Below are 12,262 nucleotides of genomic sequence, written 5' to 3' on the forward strand. Positions count from 1 at the left end.
GGAGCCTCTCAGCAGCACTCTGCCTCTTCCTCATCCTCTGGCGGGGTGCAGCAGGGGAAGCAGCCTTAGGCTTCCACCATTTCCCACTCACTCCTCTCCTGTAGGGGGAAGATTACAGCATTTTCTCACCAAATGGGAGACTGTTACGTCGGACACTTGGGTTCTCAGTGTTGTGGGAAAAGGCTACACCCTTCCCTTTCGGGAGTTTCCGCCCCTCATCCCGCCCCGCCCTTCGTATTGTTCACAAGAACACCTCCTGTTGCTAGAACAGGAGGTAGAAGTCCTCCTTTTAAAGGGCGCGGTGGAGTTGGTCCCGGAGCAGGAAAGGGGTCAAGGAGTTTACTCAAGGTATTTCCTGATTCCCAAGAAGGATGGTCGTTTGAGACCAATTCTGGACCTGAGGATCTTGAATTGGTTCCTCAAGCAGGAAAAGTTCAAGATGCTGACCCTAGCACAGGTGCTTTTGGCGTTGAACATGGAAGACTGGATGGTGTCTGTCGACTTGCAGGATGCTTACTTTCATATCCCGATACTCAAGTCACACAGGAAGTATCTCCGGTTTGTGGTGGGATCGCAACACTACCAGTTTGCGGTCCTTCCGTTTGGTCTTACTTCAGCACCTCGAGTCTTCACGAAGGTGATGTCGGTGGTTGCGGCAGAGCTCAGAAGGAAGGGGATAGCAGTATTCCCTTACTTGGACGATTGGTTGATCAAAGCCAAGTCCCCGGAGCTTGTGTTGCGTCATCTGCAGTCAACAACCCAGTTGTTGTTCGACCTGGGCTTTTCGGTGAACGAGCCCAAATCTCACCTGGAGCCCTCTCAGCGCCTCCTGTTCATAGGGGCAGTACTGGATACGACATTGGGTCGGGCCTTTCCTCCGCCTCAGCGGATTCAAGATATTCAGGATTTGGTTCCAATGTTTCGAAATGGAGCGGTAGTTCCAGTCCTCAAGGTCCTTCGTCTGCTCGGTCTTTTTGCCTCCTGCATTCTGTTGGTCACGCATGCTCGCTGGCACATGAGGGCTCTTCAGTGGTGCCTCCGAAGGCAGTGGTCTCAACACAGAGGGGATCTAGAGGGTACTGTCAAGATCTCCAGAGATGCTGCTGTGGATTTGAAGTGGTGGATTGCAAGCAACAATCTTTCACAAGGAAAACCGTTCCAGCAGTCGCCACCAGTGGCCACAGTCATAACGGATGCTTCCACTCTAGGGTGGGGAGCTCATCTGGGGGATCTGGAGATCAAAGGTCTTTGGTCTCCAGAGGAACAGATGTTTCACATCAATCTGTTAGAGTTACGGGCTGTACGTCTGGCTCTCAAGGCCTTCCTCCCTTCCCTTCGTGGTCAGTCGGTACAGGTCCTAACGGACAATACTACCACGATGTGGTACATAAACAAGCAGGGAGGAGTGGGGTCGTACCTTCTCTGCAGAGAAGCTCTTCGACTATGGTCCTGGGCAAAGGACCATCGGATTTGCTTGATAGCAAACCATCTGGCCGGAGTCTTGAACGTGCGTGCGGACAGTCTCAGTCGCCACTTCTCGGCAGACCACGAGTGGCGTCTCCATCCGGATCAAGTCCGTTTAATCTTCCAGAAGTGGGGGTTTCCTCGGGTAGATCTGTTTGCCACTCGAGAGAACGCGCATTGTCCGTTGTTCTGCAGCCTTCAGTATCCGATGCAGGAAGCGTTGGGGGACGCGTTTCAAATGACCTGGTGCGGCCAGTTGCTTTACGCGTTTCCTCCCATACCCTTGATTCCTCGAGTATTGAGGAAGATTCGCCAAGACCGGGCTCTAGTAATCGTAATAGCTCCGGATTGGCCAAGGAGGGTGTGGTACTCCGACCTTCTCCAACTCTCAACGTGCCCGCCGCTCCGTCTCCCTTTCAGGGCAGACCTCCTCTCGCAGTCGCAGGGGCAGGTTCTACACCCCAACCTCCAGAGTCTGCACCTACATGCCTGGAGATTGAACGGGGCAACCTGAGTTCCTTCTCTCTCCCGCCTGAGGTAGTGGATGTTATATTAGCGGCCAGGCGACACTCCACTAAATCTATCTACGCTAATAGGTGGTCTAAATTTGTTGCGTGGTGTGGAGAGAGGCAGATTGATCCTTTACAAGCTCATCTATCGGACGTTTTGTCTTTTGCTCTATCTCTGGCGCAGAAAGGTTGTGCAGTGGCTACCATTAAAGGTTATTTATCGGCCTTGTCAGCCTTCATATGTCTTCCAGACCAACCATCTTTATTTAAATCCCCTATTGTTATCAGATTCTTGAAAGGTCTTCTAAATCAATATCCTCCAAAGCCATTCGTTATGCCGCAATGGGATTTGTCCTTAGTCCTGACTTTCCTTATGGGGTCCCCTTTTGAACCTATGCATTCTTGCCCCTTGAGGTATTTGTTTTTAAAAACAGTCTTCCTGATAGCTATAACATCAGCAAGGAGAGTGAGTGAGTTGCAGGCCTTATCAGTAAAACCCCCTTATACAACTTTTTATGGGGATAAGGTGGTGTTGAGGACCAAGGCTGCTTTCCTCCCGAAGGTTGTTTCACCCTTCCATTTGGCTCAGGCAATTACTTTGTCCACGTTCTATCCTCCGCCTCATCCTTCCAAAGAGGAAGAAAGACTGCACCGTCTGGATCCAAAGAGAGCGTTGAGCTTCTTTATCGATAGAACAAAGGATTTCAGGCTGGAGGATCAGCTGTTTATTGGATACGTGGGCAAGAGGAGAGGAAAGGCAGTCCACAAGAGAACACTATCCAGGTGGGTTGTTCTTTGCATTAAAATATGTTACTCTTTGGCAAAGAAGGATCCTCCTGAGGGCATTAGAGCTCATTCCACCAGAGCTAAGTCGGCCACTTCGGCCTTAGCCAGAGGTGTTCCTGTGGTCGACATCTGCAAGGCCGCAACTTGGTCGTCCCTTCACACTTTTGCAAAACATTACTGTTTAGATTCTGAGGTTAGAAGGGACGGCCATTTTGCACGGTCAGTGCTGCAGGATTTCTTGGTTTGACCATTTAGGCACCCACCGCCGGGCGTGGTACTGCTTTGGGACTCTATTCATGAGGTGAGGAATCCACAGGTAGTTGTATCCATCAGAAGAACGAGTTACTTACCTTCGGTAACGACTTTTCTGGTGGATACATTAGCTACCTGTGGATTCCTCACGGTCCCACCCGCCTCCCCGTTGCCTTTATGGTCTTGCCAAGTAATCCTTGAGTGCGCTCCTCTTGATCTTTGAGGGTGCAATAGATGTATATATATAATATATTTATATATATATATAGGTATAGGTGTATATATCTTTATGTATATACTTGGTGTGTGTATATATTTTAAAAGAAAGAGTTTTATATATATATATATATGTACATAAAAAAGATTTACAGTTATTCATACAATGTGGTGTATTTTTACAATATAATGGATGTTGCTTTGTTCTTTCATTGCATTGCCTGGTTGTTCTCATGCACGTAAAAAATGATTGGTACTGACGTCCGCACGTCGTCGAGGACCTCTTATTGCCTGTATGACGTCAGACGGCGTCGCGTGCGAGACAGTGACGTCCTCGTCGACGTGCAGAGACTAGTAAGAAGATTTCCGTCGAATGCTGGCGCCATGGGAGTATTCATGAGGTGAGGAATCCACAGGTAGCTAATGTATCCACCAGAAAAGTCGTTACCGAAGGTAAGTAACTCGTTCATCTAACCTGGAAGGTCGCATTTCTCATTGCAATCACATCCCTCAGAAGAGTAAGTGAAATACAGGCATTTACCATACAAGAACCATTTATTCAAATACACAACAATAAAATAGTTCTAAGAACAAATCCAAAATTTCTGCCAAAAGTAATCTCACCATTCCATTTAAATCAAACAGTAGAATTGCCAGTGTTCTTCCCACAACCAAATTCTGTGGCTGAAAGGGCACTACATACATTAGACATCAAAAGAGCACTAATGTATTACATTGACAGAACAAAGCTAATCAGGAAAACAAAACAACTGTTCATAGCTTTTCAAAAACCACACATAGGAAATCCAATCTCTAAACAAGGCATTGCTAGATGGATAGTCAGATGCATTCAAACATGCTATCTTAAAGCCAAAAGAGAATTGCCTATTACACCAAAGGCACACTCAACCAGAAAGAAAGGTGCTACAATGGCCTTTCTAGGAAACATTCCTATGAGCGAAATATGTAAGGCTGCAACCTGGTCTACGCCTCATACGTTTACTAAACACTACTGTGTAGACGTACTAAATGCACAACAAGCTACAGTGGGCCAAGCTGTACTAAGAACATTATTCCAAACTACTTCAACTCCTACAGGCTAAACCACCGCTTTTAGGGGAGGTAACTGCTTTATAGTCTATGCCAAACATGTGTATCTGCAGCAACATATGCCATCGAACTGAAAATGTCACTTACCCAGTGTACATCTGTTCGTGGCATTAGTCGCTGCAGATTCACATGTACCCTCCCACCTCCCCGGGAAGCCTGTAGCCGTTTAGAAGTAGATCATAAACCTTAAACATCTGAACATTTGTAAATAATTATTAGAAACTCTTATCATACATACATATTCACTCCATTGCATGGGCACTATTTATACCAAACAACTCCATCCTCACCCTCTGCGGGGAAAACAATCTAAGATGGAGTCGACGCCCATGCGCAATGGAGCCAAAGAGGGAGGAGTCCTTCGGTCCCGTGACCAAAAAGACTTCTTCGAAGAAAAACAACTTGTAATACTCCGAGCCCAACACCAGGCAGCGGACTGTGCCAAACATGTGAATCTGCAGCGACTAATGCCACGAACAGATGTACACTGGGTAAGTGACATTTTCATTTTCTCGCATTTCTGTCACACAAACTACAGGAATATGCTGGGATCCACAACATTCCTACCACCCAGTGACTCCTCACCTGTCCTGATAAAAACTCTACCCCACTTGAGTGCCTACACCTAGTGCCTGTGTCAGGAATGGATCACCCCAGGGTCAACAGCTGCCTCACGTAAGGACCAACATTGACCGTTGTGTGATCTATTCCTGTCGCAGGCACCAGGCCTAACCACACAAGTGAGGTATCATATTTATCGGGAGACTTGGGGGAACGCTGGGTGGAAGGAAATTTGTGGCTCCCCTCAGATTCCAGAACTTTCTGTCACCGAAATGTGTGGAAAACGTGGTATTTTAGCCACATTTTGAGGTTTGCAAAGGATTCTGGGTAACAGAACCTGGTCCGAGCCCCACAAGTCACCTCATCTTGGATTCCCCTGGGTTTCTAGTTTTCCAAAATGTGCTGGTTTGCTAGGTTTCCCCAGGTGCCGGCTGAGCTAGAGGCCAAAATCCACAGGTAGGCACTGTTTTCTATGAAAAAATGTGATGTGTCCACGTTCTGTTTTGGGGCATTTCCTGTCGCGGGCGCTAGGCCTACCCACACAAGTGAGGTATCATTTTTATCGGGAGACTTAGGGGAACGCCGGGTGGAAGGAAATTTGTGGCTCCTCTCAGATTCCAGAACTTTCTGTCACCGAAATGTGAGGAAAACTTGTTTTTTTGGCCACTTTTTGAGGTTTGCAAAGGATTCTGGGTAACAGAACCTGGTCCGAGCCCCGCAAGTCACCCCTCCTTGGATTCCCCTAGGTCTCTAGTTTTCAGAAATGCACAGGTTTGGTAGGTTTCCCTATGTGCCGGCTGAGCTAGAGGCCAAAATCTACAGGTAGGCACTTCTCAAAAAACACCTGTTTTCTTCCAAAAATGTGGATGTGTCCACGTTGCGCTTTGGGGCGTTTCCTGTCGCGGGCGCTAGGCCTACCCACACAAGTGAGGTATCATTTTTATCGGGAGACTTGGGGGAACGCCGGGTGGAAGAAAATTTGTGGCTCCTCTCAGATTCCAGAACTTTCTGTCACCGAAATGTGAGGAAAACGTGTTTTTTTAGCCACTTTTTGAGGTTTGCAAAGGATTCTGGGTAACAGAACCTGGTCCGAGCCCCGCGAGTCACCCCTCCTTGGATTGCCCTAGGTCTCTAGTTTTCAGAAATGCACAGGTTTGGTAGGTTTCCCTAGGTGCCGGCTGAGCTAGAGGCCAAAATCTACAGGTAGGCACTTTGGAAAAAACAGCTGTGTTTTCTATAAAAAAAATAGGATGTGTCCATGTTGTGTTTTGGGGCATTCCCTGTCGCGGGCACTAGGCCTACCCACACAAGTGAGGTATCATTTTTATCGGGAGACTTGGGGGAACACAGAATAGCAAAACAAGTGTTATTGCCCCTTATCTTTCTCTACATTTTTTCCTTCCAAATATAAGAGTGTGTGTAAAAAAGACGTCTATTTGAGAAATGCCCTGCAATTCACATGCTAGTATGGGCACCTCGGAATTCAGCGATGTGCAAATAACCACTGCTCCTCAAAACCTTATCTTGATCCCATTTTGGAAATGCAAAGGTTTTCTTGATACCTCTTTTTCACTCTTCATATTTCAGCAAATGAATTGCTGTATACCCAGTATAGAATGAAAACCAACTGCAGGGTGCAGCTCATTTATTGGCTCTGGGTACCTAGGGTTCTTGATGAACCTACAAGCCCTTTATATCCCCGCAACCAGAAGAGTCCAGCAGACAAAACGGTATATTGCTTTCAGAAATCTGACATCGCAGGAAAAAGTTACAGAGTAAAACATAAAGAAAAATGGCTGTTGTTTTCAGCTCAATTTCAATATTTTTTTATTTCAGCTGTTATTTTCTGTAGGAAAACCTTGTAGGATCTACACAAATGACCCCTTGCTGAATTCAGAATTTTGTCTAGTTTTCAGAAATGTTTAGCATTCCGGGATCCAGCATTGGTTTCACACCCATTCTTGTCACTAACTGGAAGGAGGCTGAAAGCACCAAATATAGTAGAAATGGGGTATGTCCCAGTAAAATGCCAAATTTGTGTTGAAAAATTTGGTTTTCTGATTCAAGTCTGCCCGTTCCTGAAAGGTGGGAAGATAGTGATTTCAGCACCAGAAACCCTTTGTTGATGGCATTTTCAGGGAAAAAACCACAAGCCTTCTTCGGCAGCCCTTTTTTCCCATTTTTTTGGAAAAAACTAAATTTTCACTGTATTTTGGCTATTTTCTTGGTCTCCTCCAGGGGAAACCACCAACTCTGGGTACCATTAGAATCCCTAGAATGTTGGAAAAAAAGGACGCAAATTTGGCGTGGTTAGCTTATGTGGACAAAAAGTTATGAAGCCCTAAGCGCGAACTACCCCAAATAGCCAAAAAAGGGCTCAGCACTGGGGGGGGGAAAGGCCCAGCAGCTAAGGGGTTAAGCCATTTTACCCATGTACTGGAGACGGGTCACTACCTGTGTTCAGCTATGTAATGGTAACTCAGAACCTGGGCATGGTTGGTGTCAAACATGTCGGAACCATACCCCAATATTGTTGTCTATTTGTTGTGTGATTCCATGCACTCTGGGGGCTCCTTAGAGGACCCCCTAGCATTGCTCCTACCAGTCTTTCAGGGTTTTCCATGCAGCCCACACAGCTGCCACCCTCCAGACATGTTTCTACCCTCCTGTTGCTTGACCAGCTCAAGCAGAGGGCAGAACAAAGGATTTCCTTTGGGAGAAGAAGGCAACACCCTCTCTCTTTGGAAATAGGTGTTTCATGGCTTAGGAGGGGTAGCCTTTCCAAGCCACCGGTATGCTGTGAAGTGCACATTTGGTGCCCTTCTTGCATAAACCGCTTTGCACTAGCCCAGGAACCCCTGGTCCATGCTCTGGCAGGAAACTGGACAATACAAAGGGAAGTGACAATTTCCCTGTCTATCACCACCCCAGGGGTGGTGCCCAGAGCTCCTCCAGACGGTCACTTGTTTCTGCCATCTTGGAACCAAGGTGAGCAGAGGTCCGTGGGAGAATCTGAGTGGCCATGTCAGGCAGGTGACGTCTCAGCCCCCACCTGATAGGCTATGCATACTCTGAGGGCGATGAGTCTTCAGCTTGCACAGGAAGCAAGAAGGAATCTCCCTTGGAGTGAGGGAGTCACTCCCCTACATCCGCAGGCACCAACTGCAATGACAACCAGCTGCGTGAATCCTGCATCACAGGTGGTGGTCTGGAGTGGTCCCCTTGGTCCTGTTTACCAGCTGTCCAACTTGGGAGACAGTAAGCCCTTGCCTTTCTTTGCAGGACAGTACCCCTGTGCACTGCAACTCTTGGAGCTACCAATGCTTGTTTGTTCCTCCTCCAAGGGATCTTCAGGCTTCATTTAGCCCCAGTCCCAGCACTCCATCGTGCAAAGCACATTCCCCTGCCTGCTGCTCCAGCAACGTGGGAGTCCTCTTCAGGTGTGCTGAGTGGGCCTCAATTAGACTCCTGTGCCTGCTGTCCGTGGGTCGCCTGTGGGGGCTGCCTCCTCTTCTTGTGACTCTCCCAGTTGCTGAGGGTCACCTCGGACTCCCCTCCTTGGGTCGAGTCCCCTGGGCCTTGCTGGTCCTCTTCAGCCTTGCAAAATCCTCTTCTCTGACTCTTACATTTCCCAAGGCCTGTTGGTGGTTTTCCAATACCACTCACTGACTGCATCATGACTGCAGACGTGGGACATCACTTGCATCACTTCTGGAACTCCTCTTCTGCTCCTGTGCTGCATTGCTAACTTTCTTCATCCATCGTCGACCTGGTCCTGCAACCACAGAAGGGTGGGTAGTGGCTCCTGCCACAGCCGGACACTCCAACTCAAACTGGACTTGGTCCCCTTCTTTTACATGTCCTCTTCTGCCAGGATCCACCTTTGGGTTCTTCCAGTCTTGTCTGCGTCTTGCACAGTCCTTTTCCAAAGTTCTGTGGGTTTGGGGAAAAAGCAGGTATTTACCTCGTCTCTCTTTGTCGCAGGGGGGGGCACCCTGGTACTTACCTTTTGAGGTTCCTAGTTCCTCCAGCTCCCCTCTACTGATCCAACGTCCTTTGGTGGGGGACTGCCTTTCACTTTCCACTTACTTAGTGTATGGTTTGGTCTCCCCCTAGGCCTCCAGTATTTGCTATTGTTTTTACTATTTGTTATTGTTTTCTAGGCTAATCACTGACTTCTAATGTGTACCTAACAGTTTATTTACTTACCTCCTATCGGAGTATTGCTTATTTAGTATTTGTGTTACTATATGAAAGCACCTTTATTTTTGCAACTGCGTGCATCTTTCATGTGTGTTTAAGGGCTGTGTGACTGTAGTGGTATTGCATAAGCTTTGCATGTCTCCTAGATAAGTATTGGCTTCTCATCCGCAGCTACCTCTAGAGAGCCCTGGCTTCCTAGACACTGTCTACACTTCACTAATAGGGGATACCTGGACCTGGTATAAGGTGATAACACCATAGATGCTCACCATACACCAGGCCAGCTTCCTACACATTTCTACAAAAATACTGGAAATACCAAAGTTTTATAGTGTGTTCCTTACCTTAGGACTCTGAAGTCTGTTGCTGATTTCAGCCCACCTTGCACCTCATAGATTATCTGAAGAGTCTTTCAGAAGGATGCACCGAATGTAAAAATAAAACATGATGATATTTTGAGAGCAAGAGGGACCCAAACAACAGTTTAATAGAATATGAAAGTTTAGGTTGCAGTGAAGAGAAAGCACCCTAGACAATTACTGATTAAACAAGGATTGGGACTAGAAGTAATAGGTATGGCAACATCTAAGGTAAAGCTATAGTTGTCTGCAAGTTGTTAATCTGCTAATAAAGGTGTGGAATATCGAAAGGCGTTTTGTTGCTACAAACTAAAAAATATAATAGTTTGTGGTAGACTCCCCTGACCTCAATTTGATATCACCACATGACATTTTCTCTGCAAGCAAGACTGATAGTTAATGCCCTCAATTCCTCTATCAATTATGCCCAGAAATCATCTATCATGCAAATATCTCCTTTTCTTGTGTGCAACATACACCTTCTGCTTGCATGTCTCTTCATAAGATTGTGATAGAGATCATGCACTATTCGTTTAGTTCATCACTGTGTTTATGAATTATCCTTCTGCTAGTATGGCTTGTTGAATGGTTTATTTGTACAGTGAGCATTGGGCTTCTTAGTTCTTGCTTTTAAAACCAATCTTTGCACTACAGCAGAAGCATTCTCTACTCTACAGCATGCTACTGGATTTCAACTCTCCTTGACAAACTGGCTAGTTCTAGATGTAGAGACCCCAGATGTTTTTGGTTCATCTGTAGGATGGAAAATAGTGCAGTTGCATTTTCTTTCTGCACTGTATGTGGATTTATATGATCACTCCACTTAAGATTTTATACTTGCCCATCACTGACTTTGCAATGGCTGTGTCTTCATGCATTGTCTCAACCAATCTTCACATGTGCTTAGATCTTTGTTAATGTTTCTCTCCTTTCCTGGATATGAACTCTGTTGAAGATCTTGGTGTCCTCTGTACATTGCTACATGTTACCTTCTAGCTCTGTTGCACTGTTATCGATATTATGTGCACCGCATTATTTGTATGTTTTTTTCTATTGAACTTAAGTTGTCTCATTTGTTATCATTCTAGTATTTTGGCATTCCCTGTAAAATCGAAGTTATTTTGCTTTATTTTAGATCATCAACACCTACACGGAAGCGGTTCAGACGGTAGACCCTGCAAAAGCCACTGGAAAACCTCATGGACTCTGGGTGGCCTTTGCCAAGTTTTATGAAGACAATGGTCAGATAGAGGATGTGAGTAAGGACGCACTCCCTCTCCCTGTCATTTGGGAAATTGAGGTGGAGTGCCTCGACTTCCTAAACTATAGCCATACTGTTTCTAGTAGTGTTTTGAGCATTTTAAAGTTATGAGCCCAGTGACAGTGCAGAGAGTCCTCCAGAGAGACAGCTAGGTAGGTATTACAGAGGCCAACATATTACCTCATGGAAATCAGATGGGTAGGTGGCTGGATGCTCCTGGGAATACTGCTGAGGATGTGGCATGGTGGCTGCTGGAAATGCTACAGGGTAGCCACTAGACATACCACTGGGGATTATACAGGGTGGCTGCTGCATTGTGGCTGCTGCATTGTGGCTGCTGTGAATGCTGGGCTTCATGAGGCATGCTGGCAGTTGCAGAGGGCATTGGTAATATTTTTGGCAGCTTGGCGTTGGTGTGAGGTGGTTCCAATAATAGGTTGAATTTGTGATGAAAGGTTATGGTAGACAGTGATTAAGTAGAGTGGACGATGGAGGGGAATCTTTGAATCTGGGAAGGAAGAGTGAATGGTAGAGAGAAGAGATGGGTAACATTGATGCTGGAGGCAGGATGAGTGGAAGAGAGGCACGGTAAATTGATGAAACATTAAATGTACGGTGGAAAGATAGCCTTGAAGCAGGCGAGGCAGAGTAGGTGGTGAGCTGAGTTAGTTTAGATGCAGCTTTGATGCTGGAGAGATGGATGGTGGAGAAGCTCAAAACACACTATTTCATTGTCTGCCAAAGACTCTTAAATAATACTTAAGCATTCCCTGTGTCTTGAGAGCACAACTCAGGGTAGGATTTCTTGGATGTTGGTATTGTAGCCAGGCAGAAAGTCCAAGTCACCTACTTAATGATACTCTAGGTGTTGCACTTTTTGAGTTAAATGTCTCTTGAGGGGTTGATGTTATTAGAAGGCCAGTAAAACAGTGATGATTTATAGAGAAATCTGAGGGACAGCAAACCATGAGTGGTGTTTTAAAGGATATGGTCAAATCTTAGTGTAGCAAGCAAGTTTGAGGCTGCAGAAAATAAAGGTACAGACTGTTCACAGAAATAACACTAATCATCTAGCATTTCCCTCTTCCTTCATGTGATCAATTCACCTTTCCCAATTCTCCATATGTCTAAGCTTAGAGTCCAAAGAGAAGACACCACTTTCCAGGATATTCCAAATTCGTTAGTTTTATTCATGAATCGGGGGCTTCAGCAGCCATCATCTGGGCAAGACATAAACAGCTTCAAAGGCTTTATATCACTTATGCTTCAACATTTCACCCTGGAGTTGGACAATCTAAAGGACACAACAACTAGAAAGATAACCCCAATACCACACATTTTTCTCCTTAATGAGCCAACACACACAGGGAGAAATAGAAGGAAGATTGGAAGTGGAAGTGGAAGGTAGCGAAACACAGTGGTTAAGAACACACAGACTAGCCACTGAAATGTGATCAAGGTTCCAAATGTGACCGTCCACCAGTTTTATCACCCGGAACAGTTCAACAACTCTAAACGCATGGCTACAACAGCTAGATACG

The 12,262-nt window shown here is 46.0% G+C and overlaps 1 protein-coding gene across 2 annotated transcripts in view; it reads left to right on the forward strand.

Moving 5' to 3' along the window:
• Positions 1–12,262, forward strand: part of XAB2 (XPA binding protein 2) — a 200,784-nt gene that overhangs the window by 78,229 nt on the left and 110,293 nt on the right. For both annotated transcript variants that reach the window (XM_069230363.1, XM_069230364.1), the window contains exon 9: positions 10,596–10,715. In XM_069230363.1, the coding sequence (XP_069086464.1) occupies positions 10,596–10,715 (120 nt within the window). The remainder of the gene's footprint in view (positions 1–10,595; positions 10,716–12,262) is intronic.

This window comes from Pleurodeles waltl, chromosome 4_2, assembly GCF_031143425.1.
Source record: "Pleurodeles waltl isolate 20211129_DDA chromosome 4_2, aPleWal1.hap1.20221129, whole genome shotgun sequence".
NCBI classification, from domain to species: Eukaryota; Metazoa; Chordata; class Amphibia; order Caudata; family Salamandridae; genus Pleurodeles; species Pleurodeles waltl.